The 20,094-nt window shown below is 47.7% G+C and overlaps 1 protein-coding gene across 3 annotated transcripts in view; it reads left to right on the top strand.

The window, feature by feature from the left end:
- The window catches only part of ash2l (ash2 like, histone lysine methyltransferase complex subunit), a 53,619-nt gene that overhangs the window by 18,485 nt on the left and 15,040 nt on the right, over positions 1 to 20,094 (top strand). For all 3 annotated transcript variants that reach the window (XM_070866151.1, XM_070866150.1, XM_070866152.1), the window contains 5 exons: positions 1,235 to 1,330; positions 6,974 to 7,069; positions 9,689 to 9,764; positions 18,364 to 18,451; positions 19,424 to 19,641. In XM_070866151.1, coding sequence (XP_070722252.1) covers positions 1,235 to 1,330; positions 6,974 to 7,069; positions 9,689 to 9,764; positions 18,364 to 18,451; positions 19,424 to 19,641 — 574 coding nt within the window. The remainder of the gene's footprint in view (positions 1 to 1,234; positions 1,331 to 6,973; positions 7,070 to 9,688; positions 9,765 to 18,363; positions 18,452 to 19,423; positions 19,642 to 20,094) is intronic.

The following is a 20,094-nucleotide window of genomic DNA, read 5'->3' as shown; positions in this document are numbered from 1 at the left end:
AAGGGAATTCCAGAGCTTAGGGCCTGAACAGTTGAAGGTACGGCTGCCAATGGTGGAGAGAGAAAATCGGGGATAGGTACATAAAAATTAGGAGCAGGAGTCGGCCATTTGGCCCCTCGAGCCTGTTCTGCCATTCAATAGGATCATGACTGATCTGATCTTGGCTTCAACTCTACTTCCCTGCCCGCTCCTCTTAACCCTTGACTCCCTTATCATTCAAAAATCTGTCTCTCTCCGCCTTGAGTATATTCAACGGCCCAGCCTCCACAGCTCTCTGGGTTGGGAAATACCAAAGATTCACGACCCTCTGAGAAGAAATTCCTCCTCATTTCCATCTTATTCTGAAACTGCCCCCTAGTTCTAGATTCCCTCCACGAGGGGAAACATTCTCTCTGCATCTACCCTGTCAAGCCCCATCAGAAATAAGATCACCTCTCATTCTTCTAAACTCCATTCAGTCTAGGCCTAACCTGCTCAACGTTTCCTTATAAGACAACCCAGGAATCAACCTCGTGAACCTTCACTGAACTGCCTCCAAAGCAAGTATATCCCTCGTTAAATAAAGAGAGCAAAACAGCATTCAGAGTTGCGTAGGAGGCCAGAATTGCAGCGATCTCTCAAAGGGATGTAAGGCTGGAGGAGATGGCCGAGATTGGGTGGGGCGAGGCCATGGTGTTTAACCTTTTTTATTTGTACAGGAATTGACCGTGTCGTTCCTGTAACGCCGGTAGCGGAATCGTGATGTTGAGGCGGAAATCTGCTTGTGGGAATCACCTCTCAAACCCCACTGCCCCAGGGTCCAGGGAGACGGTGTGAATGATTTTAAAGCAGCAAATTGCCTTAAAAATGATTAATTGCTGATTGGAAAATGGTCACCTTTCATCGCAAAGCCTGACTGGGTGGGGAGGAGGCAGGGGAAGAGGCGCAGGACCTGCTCCCCACGCCTCCTTTCCAGGCTTGCTATGGTGACACGGCAACTCTCAGAGCAGCTGCACCTTGAGGCCACATGGGTCCTGACCTACTTTGCCAGGCAGGTCGCCCTACAGAGACTGCGGGGCACAGTATCTGACTCGGCAGACGAGGTGAGCAGATTTGCCAGTAAAATCGTCAATCTCCCCGTTGTGGATTTTGAAATGTCATGTTCCGTGTTTTCCCTGCGTGATGTATGACCAACAGTGCCAGGTGTCGATTTGAGACCATTTTCTTTTATCTCGCCCTTGTTGTTTTCCTGTAGGATATCATACCTTTCATCGACAAGTACTGGGAATGTTTGACTACCCGACAACGACCCAGCAAAATCACTTGGCCAAACAACATTGTGAAGACGATGGTAAGTGACTTCCCGTCTGAATGGGATTAACTTTTCTGCCATTGTTTATTTTTTAAAAAGCAGGAACCGTGATAGTCGGGACTGAGAAGTTTCCTTCTTCCTGCACATTATACTGATGGAGGTGCCGTCTTTCAGATGAGACGTTAAACCGAGGCCCTGTCTGCTCTCTCAGGTGGACGTAAAAGATCTCATGGCACTACTTCAAAGAGCAAGGTGTTCTCCCAGGGGTGTTGCACAATATTTATCACTCAATCAACATAACAAAAAAACAGATTATCTGGTCATTATCACATTGCTGTTTGCGGGAGCTTGCTGTGCACAAATTGGCTGCCGCGTTTCCTACATTACAACAGTGACTACACTCCAAAAGTACTTCATTGGCTGTAAAGTGCTTGGAGACGGTCTGGTGGTTGTGAAAGACGCTAAATGCAAGAGAATCTTTATATTTGTCAGGCTGTTCACCTATCCTGCAATGAAGGTTAAGACTCGTTTCAGATCGTGGAATAATATGTAGCGTGGTTGTCTCAGTAACGCTACAGAAACAACTTACATTTATATAGCTACTTTAATGTGAGCATTATGAAACAAAATTTGATATTGAACCACAGAAGCTTGGTCAAAGAGGTGGGTTCGAAGGGGTGTCATAAAGGACGGTGGAGAGGCAGAGGTGTTTCGGGAGGGAGTTCCAGAGCTTAGGGCCTCAGCAGCCGAAAGCTCGGCCGCCAATGGTGGAGCGATTAAAACTGGGGGCGTGCAAGAGGCCAGAATAGGAGGAGCGCTGAGTCTTGAGAATTTCTTGTCTTATGTGCATTTGAGTTGTGACATAGAAACATAGAAAATAGGTGCAGTAGGCCATTCGGCCATTCGAGCCTGCACCGCCATTAAATAAGATCATGGCTGATCATTCACCTCATACCACCTTGTCATCGGGACTGCAACGAAGGGCCCCCCTCGGGTAACTGATCCCCTCACCCCTCTTCCGCTCCGTCGCTGACCCGTCCCAGGGTATCGGGCTCCCTCTGGTTCCCTGGCCAACATGGCCGCTCTTCCTAGAAGAGCGAGTGGGCTCTTTGACTACAGAAGGCATCGTGAGCCAGTCCTCATCCGTCAGCCATAGGATGAGACAATGGCTGGGCATCAGGAGCAACACTGCTCTCCAGTGGTGCTGGGAGCCAATCGTTATAAGAACATAACAAATAGGGCAGCAGTAGGCCATTCGGCCCCTTGAGCCTGCTCCGCCATTTCCCACATTACAACAGTGACCACACTCCAAAAGTACCCCATCGGCTTCAAAGCCCCCAGGGACGTCCCGTGGCGGCAAGAGGCGCCATACAAATGCACGTCTTTCTCCCTTTTCAATAAGATCACGGCTGATCTTTGACCTCTACTCCACTTTTCCGCCCAATCCCTTGATTCCCCTTGACCCCAAAAATCTATCGATCTCAGCCTTGAATATACTCAACGACTGAGCCTCCACAGCCCTCTGGGGCAGAGAATTCCAAAGATTCACCACCCTCTCAGTGAAGAAATTCCTCCTCATCTCAGTCCTAAATGGCCGACCCCTTATTCTGAGACTGTGACCCCTGGTTCTAGACTCCCCAGCCCGGGGGAAACATCCTCCCTGCATCTACCCTGTCAATCCCCCTCAGAATCCTGTATGTTTCAATGAGATCACCTCATCTTCTAAACTCCAGAGAGTATAGGCCTATTCCACTCAATCTTTCATCACAAAAGACAGCCCTCTCATCCCAGGAATCAGTCCAGTTAACCTTCGTTGCACCATGTCCACGGCAAGTATATCCTTCCACAAATCAGGAGACCAAAACTGTACACAGAACTCCAGGTGTGGTCTCACCAAGGCCCTGACCAGTATCCCTCCTTGAAACTAACTCGGGCTCTGACCCAGGATCCAAGCTGGGGCTGTGGGACTCCGCCCTGGACCGGCAGTAGAGCTTAAATGAATAGCCATTGGGAAAGAACGTGGAGCATGTTTACGAGGATGTTGCCAGGACTGGAGAATTTTAGCTATGAGGAAAGGTTGGATAGGCTGGGGTTGTTTTCTTTGGAACAGAGGAGGCTGAGGGGAGACTTGATTGAGGTGTATAAAATGATGAGGGGCCTGGATAGAGTGGATAGGACGGACCTATTTCCCTTAGCAGAGGGGTCAACAACCAGGGGGCATATATTTAAAGTAATTGGGGGAGGTTTAGAGGGTATTTGAGGGGAAATGTCTTCACCCAGAGGGTGGTGTGGGGGGTCTGGAACTCACTGCCTGAAAGGGTGGTAGAGGCAGAAACCCTCACCACATTTAAAAAGTACTTGGATGTGCACTTGTAACCTACAGGGCTACAGATCGAGAGCTGGAAAGTGGGATTAGGCTGGGTAGCTCTTGGTCGGACACGATGGGCCGAAATGGCTCCTGCCGTGCCGTAAATTTCTCTGATTCTTTAGGCGAACCTCTATTCTCTTTCCCACCCCCCCCCCCCCCCCCGACCCACAGACTTCTCTCGCCCCTCCGAGCCTCCGGCTGCCCTGAGAACTTCGGGAGAGAGAAGGGACGGCGAATGGCAGGAGCTGATGAGAGGCCCTGGGATTTACCGCAGCAGCTTAGAAACCGGCCCTTTCACAGCCTCCGGGAATCCTTAAACAAGGTTCCGTAGCGCTGTCAAATCACATCACATCACACCAGGCGACATCGTATCATTTCTGTTGTTTTCATTAATTCACAGGATGTGGGTGTCACTGGCGAGGCCATCCCTAATTGCCCATCCATAATTGCCCTCGAGAAGGTGGTGGCGAGCTGCCATTTCAGAGGGCAATTAAGAGCCAACCACATTGCTGTGGTTCTGGAGTCACATATCAGCCAGACCGGGTAAGGGCGGCAGATTTCCCTCCCGAAAGGGCATTAGTGAACCAGGTGGGTTTTTAGAACAATCCGGTAGTTTCATGGTCACCATTATTGACGCTAGCTTTTTAAATAAAATTCCAGATTTATTTAATTGACTGATTTTAAATTCCCCAGCTGCCATGGTGGGTGTAATGTATGCATCCAGGTTGGTAGAGCTGTTGAGCTGGGAGTGTGATGATGTACAAGACTCAATAAAACCCCAGCCAGTTGGGTTCGGGGGATCCACGATGGGGCAGGTGGTTGTCAACCTGGTGGATGAACTGGTAATGTGTAGTGCGATCGTTAAACCTTTGCTAATAAACCAACTGGTTCTTAATAGCAAAGAATCCATGAAGCAAATAATTACACTCGCTTTTTTTGAAATTCAAGCATTATTTAATGAACTGAATTTAAATTCCCCAGCTGCCCTGGTGGGACTTGAACTCGTGTCTCGGGATCATTCGTCTGGTAACATAACCACTCTGCCACCGTACCCCGTGGCACGCCAAGTCATATCAAGCCCACTATTGGTCAGCCACTGCCCACGTGACCCCATGACCTCGTACTTCCTGTGTCCCGAACCACAGCGCCCTCAGGTGGTCACACACGGCATTGGCGGCCAACATAGCGGGGGAGAGTTTGCGTGCCCGGATCACGGAGGCCCCTCGTTGCTGGATGGCCTGTGGGGGGAGGAGGAGGAGAAGAGAGAGAGAGAGAGAGAGACATCACAGTGGGTCAGCAAGGGAAGTAGGCAGGGATGTGACACCCGTCAGCACAGTCCTGGCACCGCCCGGGTCACCAGGGAGGGGGGAAGAAAGGCCGACACAGGAGGTACGCTCACTGCTGACGATGCGTAGCAGAGAGTGCACTTGCCTGAAACCACATTATGGTTCAGGGAACATTGGTAGAACATTGAGTCAGTTGGTCCCACTCTCGCCTCGGAGTCAGAAGGTTGTGGGTTCAAGTCCCACTCCAGGGACTCGAGCACATAAACCTCGGCTGACCCTCCCAGTGCAGTGCTGAGGGAGCGCCGCACTGTCCGAGACGCTGCCTTTCAGATGAGGCGTTAAACCGAGGCCCCGTTTGCCCCCTCAGGTGGATGTAAAAGATCCCATGGCACAATTTTAAAGAAGAGCAGGGGAGTTATCTCCGATGTCCTGGCCAATATTTATCCCTCAATCAACATTACGAAAATAAAACCAGATCTGGTCATTATCACATTGCTGCTTGTGGCAACTTGCTGTGCACAAATTGGCTGCTGCGTTTCCTACATTACAACAGTGACTACACACCAAAAGTACTTCATTGGCTGTGATGAGCTTTGGGACGTCTTGAGGTTGTGAAAGGCGCTATAGAAATGCAAGTCTTTTTTTCGTAGCTTGAGGAATTGATCAAACTATGGATGGGGACAGAGCTTTGGGGCTATCTAATTGATTATGTGACCTCGTACACTGCACCCTCGTACACTGCATGCTATGTGCTGGGCGAGGCAAAGTAAAAAGCCTCGTGGCAGAAGTGATGTATATCCATCTGAGAGCCACGTCCATCCTTGCTCAGTTTGTCACGTCCGTATTGCTACCGTGTATACACAGCCAGTCTTCAATGTAGTAAAATGTCCCTCGGTGCTTCACAGCAGCATAAACAACAACAACTTGTATTTATATAGCGCCTTCAACATAGTGAAACGTCCCAAGGCGCTTCACAGGAGAATTATGAGGTTAAAAAATTTGACACCGAGCCGCACAAGTAGAAATTAGGGCAGGTGAACAAAAGCTTGGTAAAAGAGGGAGGTTTTTAAGGAGCATCTTGAACGAGAGGTAGAGAGGCGGAGAGGTTTAGGGAGGGAGTTCCAGAGCTTGGGGCCCAGGCAACAGATGGCATGGCCACCAATGATTGAGCGATTATAATTAGGGATGCTCAAGAAGGTAGAATTTGAGGTGCGCCAACATCTTGGGGGTTTGTGTGGGCATGAGGAGATTAGAGATAGGGAGGGGCGAGGCCATGGAGGGATTTGAAAATAAGGCTGAGAATTTTGAAATCGAGGCGTTGCTTAACCAGGAGCCAATGTAGGTCAGTGAGCACAGGGGGTGATGGGTGAGCAGGACTCGGTGCGAGTTAGGACACGGGCAGCCGAGTTATTGGATCACCTCCAGTTTCCGTAGGGTGGAATGTGGGCTTCCAGCCAGGAGTACGTTGGAATAGTTAAGTCTTGAGGTAACAAAGGCATGGACGAGGGCTTCAGCAGCATGATCAGACAAAACAATCACACTGAGCTAAAGGAGGAGACATCAGGAGGGGCCAGAGGTAGATTTTAAGGAGTGTTTTAATGGAGGGAAGAGGGGCAGAGGATTGAGGAGGGAAATGGAGAGCTTTACAACTTAGAAGGTTAAAGGAAGGGCTGCCAGTGGTGGGGCGAAGGAAGTGGGGGATGCACATCTGTGCATTATTGCAGGACCCTTGCTCGCACTGTGCCTGTATTGGAAGTTTTTTAATTGTACCCTTTGCGATGATTGGCACAACCCTTCAAAGAATGCACTGCCTCTTCACATGGGCTCTTGGCATCTGCCAAGAGGAACCACACTGAATAACCAGATAAAAGCAGCTCTGTGGCAGGGCGAGCAGCCGTTAACAGTGTTTGAAGGCAGGTGTTACGATGAGTACAAACAGCTTTTGTCTTCATTCTCTACCACCCAGTTGTTGTAGTTGTGATAATTTGTGGAGCCCATAACCGATCTGGGATGTCTCTGAAATTTCAGACCAAAGAGCGGGATGTGTTTTTGGTGAAGGAGAACCCAGATCCAGGCAGCAAGGACCCACAGGAAGAGTACCCCAAGTTTGGACTGCTAGACCAGGTAAGAACCCTGCTGCATGTAAGGAGATGAGAACATAACATTTGCAAAATGCTGGAGTCCATCATCAGGGAAGCAGTAGCAGGACATTTAGAAAATCGAAGTGCAGTCAAGCAGAGTCAACATGGTTTTATGAAAGGGAAATCATGTTTGACAAATTTGCTGGAATTCTTTGAGGATGCAACGAGCACGGTGGATAAGGGGGAACCAGTAGATGTTGTATATTTGGATTTCCAGAAGGCATTCGATAAGGTGCCACATAAAAGGTTACTGCACAAGGTAAAAGTTCACGGGGTTGGGGGTAATATATTAGCATGGATAGAGGATTGGCTAACTAGCAGAGAACAGAGAGTCGGGATAAATGGGTAATTTTCAGGTTGGCAAACTAACTAGTGGGGTGCCGCAGGGATCAGTGCTGGGGCCCCAACTATTTATAATTTATATTAATGACTTGGATGAAGGGACGTATTCAAATTTGCTGATGATACAAAGATGGGTGGGAAAGCAAGTTGTGAGGAGGCCGTAAAGAATCTAGAAAGGGATGTCGATGGGCTAAGCAAGTGGACAAAAATTTGGCAGTTGGAGTATAATGTGGGAAGATGTGAGGTTATCAACTTTGGTTGGAAAAATAAAAAAGCGCAATACTATTTAAATGGGGAGAGATTGCAAAATGCTGCAGTATATAGGGATCTGGGGGTTCTTGTACATGAAACACAAAAAGTTAGTATGCAGGTACAGCAAGTAATCAGGAAGGCAAATGGAATGCTGGTCTTTATTGCAAGGGGCATAGAGTATAAAAACACAGAAATCCTGCTACAACAGTTCCGGGCGTTGGTCAGACCACACCTAGAGTACTGCGTACAGTTTTGGACTCCTTATTTAAGGAAAGATATACTTGCGTTGGAGACAGTTCGGAGAAGGTTCACTCGGTTGATTCCTGAGATGAAGGGGTTGTCATACGAAGAAAGGTTGAGCAGGTTGGACCTATTGGAGTTTATAAGAATGAGAGGTGATCTTATTGAAACCTACAAGATTCTGAGGGGGCTCGACAGGATAGATGCAGCGAGGATGTTTCCCCTCGTGGAGGAATCTAGAACTTAGGGGGCATAGTTTCAGAATAAGGGGTCGCCCACTTAAGACAGAAATGAGGGGGATTTTCTTCTGAGGGTAGATGAGCAGCCATGATATTACTGAATGGCGGAGCAGGCTTGAGGGGGCATATGGCTGACTCCTGCTCCTATTTCTTGTGTTTTTATGAAACGCAGGAGTGTCATTCAGTGCTGGGCACTATAGCTGGCATTAGTTGACACAATGGGGGGGCGGGGTTTAAACCTTAAGTTCTGGGTGTTGGATCAGTGGGAAAATAAACTTCAATGTGAAACGCTTGCTTAAAATATCAGCTATTTTTGTTTAAAGCTGGGTGGACTGTATTGATATTCAAAGACTCCTCCATGTTTTTTTTTCATATTTTGTCTTTAACAGGTGCGAATGCTTTGTGGTTAGATTTTTTTTATTGATGGATAGATAAGTGTCTCGTGTTGGTGAGCGTTTCAGCTTCAACATCTGTGCGAAAAGGATTAGTTCCTTTCATGGTTGATGTTTTATACAGAGAGGAATAAGCTTGCTGAAGCGACGATCAAGTCCGACATTTTCGAAAGTGTAGCAGACTTTAAATGCTTGAACCTTTGTACCACTGCTTCTTATGTAACTTGCTTTAAACATTGCAGCAGTGAAGTTGGTTATTTTGTACGTCTGAAAGCACTGTGCATTGGAGTATTCGCTGGAAAAATTAATGGGGGGGGAGGCAGGTGTAGGTAGGACGAGGAGCTTTGTAATAGTAATTGCACAAATACTTTGTATGAGCGCTTGATTTTGGAGCAGCATTTGTGTCTTGGCCTCTGTCATGAACTCCCTTCCCTGGCCACCGATTCCACTCCCCTCCCTGGCCACTGTCTCGGGCCGAACCAGACTGTTTGCAACCTCGGAGTCTGATTTGACACGAAATTTAGCTTCTGACCCCATGTCCGCTTCAATTGTCCGACTCCGCCCCTGCCTCAGCTTCCCTGCTGCTGAAATTCTCATCTGTGCTTTATTACCTCTAGACTTGACTATTAGAAGGTTCTATTGGCTGGCCTCCCATCTTCCATCCTCCATAAACTTGAGGTCATCCAAAACTCTGACTTCTCTGTAATCTCCTCCAGCCCCACAACACCCCCCCCCAGCCTCGGGGGATATCTGCGCTCCTCTAATTCTGCCCACTTGAGCATCCCTGATTATAATCGCTCCATTATTCAGCTGCCTGGGCCCGAAGCTCTGGAATTCCCTCCGTAAACCTTTCCACTGCTTTTTCTTCCTTTAAGACGCTCCTTAAAGCCTACCTCCTTGACCAGGCTGTTGGTCATCTGCCCGAATTTCTTCCTGTGTGGCTCGCTGTCAGATTTATTTGTTTTGACTTGTAACACTGCTGTGAAGTGCCTGGGATGTTTTGCAACGTTAAAGGCGCTATATAAACACAAGTCGTTGTTGCCTTGCCTGTGTTGGCACAACTGGATGCTTTAACTGTTGAAGTGATGTGTGCTGCTCTACTGAAACTGGCTTGGTGCTTGCCACTGTCTTTTGCAGGATCTTTCTAACATTGGCCCGGCGTACGACACGCAGAAACAAGGCGGCTCCTTGACCCCGGGAAGCAACCTCAATGGTACGTTGACGACGTCAGTACTGAGCTGATGAGTTTCTCATGAATCGTTGGGTATGAATGCATCTCCTGGCTGCTTCATTTCCATTTAGAATTGTTCAGTTTGTCGCACTGAGACAAAACTTCAACTAACCTCACACTTAATACGCATGACTGTTTGTTTTTTTTTTTAACACGTTTGTGAATAAAACACAGTAAGCCAGGCAGAGGAACATGTGATTTTCCAATTTAGAGGATGAGGGGCTCTGATTTTAGACTATCGTGTCGTGGGAGGGCGAATTGTTTGCACTAAATATGTAACTGGCAGTAATTTTAATTGTGTTCAATTGCAGGGAAAGCCTACCAAAAAAAAATTACTGTTGAACCTATTTACAGAAGCCACCTATTGTATAGTCCCCAATTTATGAGGGTTATTTGTTGTCCTCTGACAAGTTGAATCCCAAACTATCTGGGTACATTTGTCCCACACCAGCTAGGAACTTCAACCAGCTTCAACCTGCTCCACTAAAGAGTGCCGACAAGCTCATAAAAGTTCTTTTTAAAAAAAAAAAAAACTATTTTAAAAAGGTTTCGATAGTGTAACAAGTGTTGATGCCCGCATGAGGTTCTGAGATTTTAACGAAGAAATATCCTCAAATCAATCAGCTGGCAAGAGTGGGTGAGATTGTCGGGTTTCGCCAGGCCCTGTCTGAAAAGATAGAAGTCGTGGCACCAATCAATCCTCCTTGTGGGATGTGCAATGCCAGGGATCGGCCTGAGAGATGAGCGTGGTTGGACCAGTACCCCTCTGTGCGGAGAGTTACAGAAGCCAATCGGTGTCCGCTCAGCCACGCCGCTTGCCGATTCACCGCCCTATCAGTTGGTTTACCAGCATTTGTTTTTTTTTTAAATAAAGACTTCCATGAAGGCCAATAGTGAACTCCAAATCGATGCACTCCACTGCCTTCCCATGGTATAGTGTTGCAATAGCCCAAGTTCCTTGCCTCCCAGTTCAATCCCATTGCATGCAAATCTGAGGGGCTGAGTCAGGAACAGAGGAATTGCTAAATGGAAAGAAGACTAAGGTCCATCTAGTTCGCCTTCTCCCATCTTAGTATCTTAGTGATACAACGATACTGGAGCTGTTGACCAATCATGGCGATCAGTCTCTATCAATGAGTCTACAATAGACTCCGACATGACTTGAGGGCACCCCCAGTGGTGGAGAGCTATGGGGACCAGAGTTCCACAGTCACCTGTTCCTCCCGAGCGTACCTATCAAAATTATACAGGCATGTTTTTCAATTCCAGTTTCTCTGTGGCGTTGGGTATTTGAAGTGCTTTCTGTTGAAACTGAAGTGTAGAATGGCTCTTAATATGGCGTTGAGGAAATGTTGCTGTCTGTCCATTTATCTGGAGTTGCCATGACTTCAATGAAAATGTCCACGCAAGTGTTAAGTCCCAAAGATGTTGCGGCGCGACCAGCCTTTGTGCTGTAATGGAGCGGAGAAGTCTTTCGGTCAAGTGGTGGAAGAGCACTCCCTGAGCAAACTCTCCCGAGGGCCACGAGGCACATTTGGCCGACTGCAAGGCTTTTGGCGGGGGGGGTTGTCGGAGGTGGCCGCCTGCTTAGCTCAAGTGGGAGCTTCCCCTGCCTGCCGCAGGTGCCTTCCCCGCCCTTGGATGCAGAGGGAATCTGGGCTGGTTGCTCGGCTCTCCCGCTACAAGGAAGCCACGAGGGAGACGCTCGGCGCTGCCGTCTGCCGGCGGAGTCATGTTGAACCAGCTGAATGTAGAAAATGATCTTGACCAAACTAGTGCAGAAAGAGTTAATGCATAAGAGTCCGTAGTCGGTGCTTGTGTTGTCTTCAGACTACAAATGCATGCTTTGACTTCTCTTCCAGGTGGGCCATCATTTGGAGGTGAAAATTTGTGTCTTAAGAAGTTCTGAAACTTAAGTACTTTGTAGCTGGCTTAAAATGCTTGTTTAGTGATTTGCAGTGCCGTTTGTTTTATACTTTTGCTATTTCCTCTGATCTGAGCTGGGCAAAATGCAGCATATGGGGGAGGCAAGTACTGTTTCTATTTAGTTTTAACAGACACACACCTAGGATTAAATACTGCATCAGTGTACTGGCACTTGCTGCCTATTCGGTTTTGAAATTTTGAACGCAGGCAGCCTTTTACGACCAAAGATTTAAAACGCTGGGTGACTGAAGATAAAGGTCCTGTTTCTATGACGAGACAACTTTTGAGAATTGCACAGTTCAAATCAGATGATTCAGTTAGACTGGAGGTTTTGAGTGGGTGGTGGTGCTGGTGGTCTGGCCTTGGCCATGTGGAGCTTTTCAGTAGCGAGCAGTCGAAAAGCTGTACACTTACAAACGCTATACGTTTCAGTTGTGCCCAGAGGTCGTGACAGAGGGGAGGGGAGGTTCGGTTGGTTGTGATGTTGGTCACCATACAGCGGCAATATGTAGCATAGCCCAGGTGAGTTACCACAAACCAGAACCAATTCAGGCACTGGTGTCGCCTTTAAATGCACTGGATTTCAAATTGTCCATTTCAATGTGCAGTACCCTTTCTCCCCCACCTCAGCTGAGTGCATTCTTGTTACTCTTGATTATTATCTCTCTCTCTCCTCCCTTCCATCAGCGACTTTCTCCTATCTTTCTCCTATTCGCCCCTTGACTGGTGTAATGTATTTGCTTCATGAGTTCTTTGCTTAAGAATTCACTGCAACACATTGCTATTAAGAACTAGTTGGTTTATTAACAAAAAGGTTTAACAATCACACGACACATTACCAGTTCATCCACCGGGCTCACAACCACTTACCTCATTGTGGCTCCCCCCGAACCCAACTGGCTGGGGCTTTATTGAGTCCTGTGACTGGCTGAACCGCTCCCAACTCAACAGCTCTACAAACCTGTGAGCATACTCACCGGTGCGTATATACATTACAATTGGGTAAATGGGTAGTCCGGTGTGAGACTGTGATGTTCCGTTCTCCAGGTCGAGCCGAGTTAGCTGTTCCAATGTAAGCGGGAAGTTCAAGTGCTGCAACTAGGCTTTGACGCCCGCGCGTGGAGAGCAGGCGAATCAGTCGCCAAAGGGTTTCTGTGCTTCACTCTTGCTGAAAGGGGAAAACATTGGACAAAAACAGGAGCCAGCTGGCAGCGGTGCCCTCTGTGCTCGGAATATCCGCCGACGTTGGTCGTCGACGCTTTCATGTGAGGCCTCTTGGGTCGGCACCGGAGTGCGACCAGTGTCTGTGAAGCTTATTCCCTGGCATGAGTTGGCAGCATCAATTGTCGGAATCTGTGTTCTCCCCCCTCACTGTGACCCCCTCCGTGGAGCCCTTGCTGTTTGCTCACGTGGAGCCTGTGTTGAAGCATCGGTCTCCATGTAATAGAAGCAGTCCCGTGATAAGCCAGCCAGCCCTGGGTATTCTGGGCGCTGCTAACTGAACACAACATGCTCACAATCGAGAATCGTGGCTTCACAATTTGTGTTTGCAGGGCGGCTCAGTGGTGCGGCATGCAGTGACGGCACTGGGGGTCAGGCCCATGACTCCACACAAGGTGAGTTAACGATATCCGCTGGAAGCGCCTGGGGTGGGGTCGGGGGGGGTGGGGGGGAGGTGTTTCAGCGGTATGTTGCAGGTGAGAGCCTTGTCCTCTCCACTTTCAAATGTAGCTGACAACGGAAGGAGATGGTCTCCATGCTTGGACGAAGATTAACTGAAGACATCCAACTGTTGAGTTTGAGCCGAGTTGCAGTTGAAACCCAAGTCTCCTAAACAGCCTCCAAATTGAAAATTCGAGCGCCATCTCGAGCTCTTGGTGATTTGAGTTGGGAATGGGAAATGTCAGACTGGTGGGAGGACATAGTCCTCTGGGAGCGGGGGAGTAGTGGAGATGGCTTCAACCCTGCATCAAACCCCTGCTACATTACACTTGATTTTCATCCACTCGTGGTCTTGTCAATTTAACTCAAAAGTTGACCAAAAAATGATGGAGCTGTTCTGTAACTTGGTGCGACTGTTTGAAAGCTGCCTCCTTCAGTCTATTTGGGGCTTATCTTCCCACATGTTAACACAGTGGGTACAATATTGTGCATCTACAGGCTTGCTCAATGTTTGTCTTGCTGCATAGGGTATCATGTACAATATATGTTCATGTAAGATGCCCTTTGGTTTTTGGCAGCATAATGAATTCTGTTGTACATTTGAAATATTTGTCATGCAGTCTGTCTTCTACATCGAAACCTATTGTTGTTTTGTGAGATGGGAAAAGCCTATAATGCGATGTCTCGTTTGGCTCCCAATTCGACGGCCTCCTGAGAGGCCGAGTGGAGAGATGAGGTGCCTCCCACCACAGATCTCAGTGGGCGGGTTGATGCGACGTGTTTAAGGGTCTGGGACTCACGGTCACAGACGCACTTTGGGCCGTCCCTCACCTTTCACGTGTGGAGCGGGTGATCGCTGCGTCCATGCCCCGTGTGGATTGGGTCGCGCACTCACCGCCCACTGTCTCTTGAGGGAGGTCGACGCCCGGGACCTCCGCTGCTGGGTCAGCGATGAGGCTTGGTTCTTTATGTCGCAGACATCCCACGATTCCCGTCCATCTGGGTAGCAAATCCAGTAAAACTGCTTGATGCCACGGGCGATACATAGCTAAATCCATGTGGTAGTTCATGTGCAAGTTGTACAAAGTTAAGACCTCGCCCTGTCAATGCACATCTGTATTTACCAAAGGTAGGGAGGTCCATATCGGCACGGGCATGATGGGCCGAATGGTGGCTTCCTGTGTCACAATTTTCTATGATTCTATAAGCGAGGTGTCATTAACTGATACGAGATGACCAAAGAGTTTGCATAAAGTGTCGAGGCTGGATTGGAAAAGCACATTATAACATGTTCCTCTGTTTTGTAATTAGTAAATTAACTAAGTTAGATGAGTTTAGTGTAAGTTAGTTACTAACAATCGATTCTTAATCTGAGTATGCAGTGTTTAGTCATAGCTGGTTCATGCAGATATCTGTGCTAGGTAACCAGCACTGGGAGACATGCCTGGCGTGGGACAGGGATTGGTTTGAAGACTTTGACGCCACAGACCACAATCTCACGGTGGTCTTGTAAAGACAGACCAGAATATTTTTAAGTGGCTCTATTTAAGCATCCTTTATCTCCAGTGCATTTGTTCCATGCTGACGGTGGTAGAGTGAAGAACAATTGTTGATTTCGTTCTGTGTTGGTTAATTTCTCCTCTTGGAGTCGTGAACTGTGTGCAACTTGAAGTGCTGATATTTTTCTTGGGGACAGACGGCGTGCGTATCTCCAAAGCTGAGAGTTGTCGTTGAGCAGCCAGGGGAAGTAGATATTTGTCCAGCATCAGGAATTGTACGTGGCATGAGCCTACTGTGGAAGTGTAGCCAACAGTGCTTCAAAAATGGGAGGTGGAGAGGGAAAAGTAATCATTGCAGCTATATATGGTTCAATATATACACAATCATTGCACATAATGGGATTTGACTGCAAAAACTGAGTGATTCAAGAGGGTTTAGGGTCTGCAAGTATAGCGGGTGTTCTGCATTGATTTTCCAGATCTTTGAAATTTCCGTTTCTATGCAACCTTTTGCGTGTTTGTGCTTCCTGCTGAGAAAAGCTGCAAAAATGATGCATGTATAAACACCAGAAAGTAACGGCAAAGCAAAATTCGAACTGGCTGCTGGGTTTAAAAAAAAAATTATCATGCTCCTCAAAATCTTGCGTTTTTATTTCTTTGAAACAATTGCAACCCCACTTGCATCCTTATTGCTTCTCAAAACAATTACTGCCAGAATTTAGCACAGATGTCAAAGGAATATTAAAGCTGCCCGAAGATCAGTGGGTACCAATAAGATCGGAAATGGCTTACTGAAGAGACAGCAACTTGAACTGGCTGTCCTTTCCCAAGCATTGACTTGCCTCGACAGGGTTTTGGAAATCTGGACTGCACTTGCACTTTAACAATATGGTCTTCGTGGGCAGCATCTGAAAATTATTATTGTATATGTAATGTATTTGCTTCATGGGTTCTTTGCTTAAGAATTCATAGCAACGCATTGCAATTAAAAACTAGTTGGTTTATTCGCAAAAGGTTTAACAATCACACTGCACATTACCAGTTCATCCACCAGGCTCACAACCCCCTGTCTCATCGTGGATCCCGGTTCGGGTTTTATTGAGTCTTGTGAAGATCACGTGACTGGCTAAGCCACTCCCAACTCAACAGCTCTACCAACCTGTGAGCATCCTCACAGGTGCATACATTACTATATATATAATATAATATATATATATATTATATTATATATATGCATATTTTTTTTTTAATCTGATGCGTGAAAATCACAAATTACTCTTGCAAACATCGGAAGCGTCTCTCTGGTCCCAACAGTTCTGAGAGATACGTGGTATTGGATGGGAGTAAGGCCTCAGCGATCCTGTGACAACGCCACAATGCAGTGTTAGTTCTAAAATTGAGCTGGGAGGTCGGAAGAAAGTCACTTGGGCAGATCAAGCCCCAATAACAGGCGGATTCAATAAGAAACATGTACAACCATATACCATCTTTTGGATTGACTGCACCCTCGATCTAACCTGTTCATACAGTGAAGTGTCGGGCTGCGAAATGACACCTTTAACGGACCAGTGATTTGTAGATTTGGTCTGAAATGCTCCACACCCTTATCCTAGCACAGATAGTCAAACGTTTAACATTCTCATCCTTGTTTTCAAATCCCTCCATGGCCTCAACCCCCCTATCTCTGTAATCTCCTCCAGCTCCACCGAGATATCTGCGCTCCCCTAATTCTGCACTCTTGAGCATCCCTGATTATAATCACTCAACCGTCGGTGGCCTAGGCCCCAAGCTCTGGAACTCCCTGCCTATAAATCTATGTCTCTTTCCTCCTTCAAGACACTTTTTAAAACCTACCTCTTTGACCAAGTTTTTGTTCACCTGCCCTAATTTCTCCTTATGTGGTTCAGTGTCAATTTTTAAAATCTCACAATACTTCACCGTGGGACATTTCACTACGTTAAAAGGTGCTATATAAATGCAAGTTGTTGTTGAAACCGGTTCGAGAACATGTTAATCCATCAGGGAGAAATTTGAAATGCCAACAGCAAAGAGAGATATTTCAGATGCTGAAAATCTAAAATGCTGGCAATACTCGGCAGGTCAGGCAGCGACTGCGGTTCACGTTTCAGGTTGTTGGCGTTTCATCAGAACTGGTCAACAAGTGTGACCCTGAGATTTTGAAGGATAAAGGAGTCGAGGGTTGTGGGGAGAGGGCAGGGAAGTGGAGATGAGGCCGAGATAAGATCAGCCATGATCGTTTTGAATGCCGGAGCAGGCTCGAGTGGTCAAATGGCCAACTCCTGCTCCTATTTCTTGTGTTATGATGCAACTGATAGACATGTTAGAAAGGTCACAAATCGAAGGGACCTCCAGTCTGTTGCCTGACCTTCCTGCTGTCCGTGCGGTTGTGTCCGCCGATACTTTTCTCTGTCTTTCCCTGCGAAAGCTGTTCCAGTGGCCAACGGCCCTTTCAACGTTCACTTATATTCTGCCAGCAATTTGTTTTTGAAATGCACCATTCAGCTCACATTTAAAAATGCAAGATTCTGCACCGATAACTCCTTGCACAGGGAGAAATAATAAAGGTTTGCAGGCACAGTGCAACAAGAAGGATAAAGTTTGATTTAAAGCCCATGAGGCCTGGATGGGTCGGAGAGGAATTTTCCCTTTTTTTTTCTCCCTAAATTGGTCTGTTTTTTGCCTCTCCCAGGAGATCACATGACTCCGGTTGGGGTGGAGTGTAGAATGTTGCGGTGTAGCGGGTCTCGCAGTTGCGAGAGGCGGACTGGTTGGGCTGGGTGCTCTTTGCCTTTCCGCCATTGTTCATTGTTTGCAGGTTCGTATGTAACCTGCAGGGCTGCTGACCGAGGGCCGTGCGGCTCTTTGTCGGCCGGCGTGGACACGGTGGGCCGAAATGGCCTCCTTCTGCGCTGTAAATTTCTATCTTTCTAAGAGATCTGGTTTGGAAAAATTAAGCCCAGTGGTACAAGGGAACCGAGCAAACATTTGCAGATATTATTAATCCCGGCTGGCTCTACCTCCACACAACACATTCGTACATTCAGCTTGGTAACTACTTGAAGCGAGTTCCGATTTGGTATCCACACTTGACAACCAATAATACTTGATTTTACTGGTGGGTTTTATCTTCAAAAACAGTTGAAAATACTCTTTTTCAGCATCTAATTTTATTCACTTGTTCTCTGTGAAATTCTGGCAGTAGCACCTTTGAAGGATAGCACACTAGTGCTACTGTGCTGAAATTAGTGTTGGTGTTGTCAACAATGATTACGTTTTCTTATTTTTTTGTACTGTCCCCAAGTCCCTGCAACCCTGCCCAGACATGTCAAGTCGACAAAAGGCTTTCTGTTCTCAACACGTGCCGGGCTGTTGCATACTGTGTGCGCCCCCCCCCCAAGTCAGTGGCTCAACCCCACGTGTCGGGAGCAGGCGGTGTAGACCCGGATCACAATCATAAGTGTTTTCTTTTCAAGGTGGCACTGTCGGAGGCAGCGGGAAAGGAAGAGGAGCAAAGCGTAAGCAGGACGGCACCTCGGGAGGCACTGCGAAGAGGACTCGCAGGTGAGGGCTGTCGGGAAACGGCACAGTTGCCGGGGAAATAAGTCCAGGGGCAGTGGCTACTTAGGATGGCTGGTTGGCGGGGGAAGCGGAGAGCAGAGTGGTGCAGCAGGAGGGTACGTCCTCATGGAAGTAAGATGGCAGGCGTAGATCTGCAGTTTTCCTGAGGCCATTTGGTTCAGTGTTGACTGGACAGTGCGGGGTTTTTTTTGTCGTCCAGTAACTTCTAAAATTCAACCTGCACGTAAAAAAATGAGTAATTTTTATTTCTCCCGAGTACATCGCGGCATTGATTAACATTGTTCACCAGCAATTTAACTCAAACCACCCCCTGTCCAGCTTTACAGCAGTGATTACACTTTTAAAAAAAAAAACCCAAGGACGTCTGCTCTCTCAGGTGGATGTAAAAGATCCCACGGCACTATTTCGAAGAAGAGCGGGGAAGTTATCCCGGTGTCCTGGGCCAATATTTATCCCTCAATCAACATAGCAAAACAGATTATCTGGTCATTATCACCTTGCTGTTTGTGGGAGCTTGCTGTGCGCATATTGGCTGCTGCATTTCGTACGTCCAACAGTGACTACACTAGAAGTACTTAATTGGCTGTAAAGTGCTTGGAGCCGTCCAGTGGTCATGAAAGGGGCTATCTCAATCCAAGTCTTATCTTTTATTTAACTAGAACATAACACAATGATGAAGACCCTTGGGTGATTAACAACTGATGTTGTTAGAAAAGGTGCACAAATTTACACAATAGTATTTTTGTGAACAGACTGCGCTCCTGTCAAAATCTGGCACCGTTTCGCCGGGGAGTGTCAGATGGTGCGGGCTAGGTTTCACCCTCGGATAGTGGTGCCATCTGAGTTTGGGTCAGTGAGTAAGGGCAGGGCTAGAAAGATGTAGTTGGGAAGTGAGATGGTTTGAAGTAAACCTAAATCCTGTGCGTGTGTTTCCCCCCCCCCCCCCCCCCCCAGTGACCCGCTGTTTGCCGCTCAGCGCCTGCCCCCACACGGCTACCCCCTGGAACATCCGTTCAACAAGGATGGCTATCGGTATATCCTGGCTGAACCCGATCCCCACGCTCCTGACCCAGAGAAACTTGAACTGGACTGCTGGGCTGGCAAACCCATCCCTGGGGACCTCTACAGGGCTTGCCTGTATGAAAAGGTTCTTCTGGCGTTGCACGATCGAGGTTGGTACATCGTCGGCGGGTTCGGGGAGGAGGAGGAGGAGGAGGAGGAGGAGGGCAGGAATTTCTTAATGTAGCTCCCTTCTGTTGGACTTCGACTTTGTGTGGGGTGGGGGACCTCCCCCGAGGGACACGGAACCCCGAGAGAGTCACAGAGTGCGTAACCTTTGTGCTGTCACCATCGCTGCTTAGGATGGTTGGATCTTGAAGTGCAACTCGGAAATGTGTCCGTCTGCCCACGTTCTTTCTCGTGTGCGTTGGGCAGGTAATGGAGGCAGTTCAGGGAAGGTTCACTCGGGTGGAAGGATTGTCTTATGAGGAAAGGTTGGGCCTGTACTCATTGGAGTTTAGAAGAATGAGAGGTGATTTTATTTAAACATATAAGATTCTGAGGGGGTTTGACAGGGTAGATGCAGAGAGGATTTTTCCCCTCGTGGGGGAATCTAGAACTAGGGG

Source organism: Pristiophorus japonicus, chromosome 22 (genome assembly GCF_044704955.1).
Source record: "Pristiophorus japonicus isolate sPriJap1 chromosome 22, sPriJap1.hap1, whole genome shotgun sequence".
In the NCBI taxonomy this organism is placed as follows: Eukaryota; Metazoa; Chordata; class Chondrichthyes; family Pristiophoridae; genus Pristiophorus; species Pristiophorus japonicus.
The sequence above is the reverse complement of the archived record's forward strand: the minus strand, read 5'-3'. Positions and strand labels throughout refer to the sequence as shown.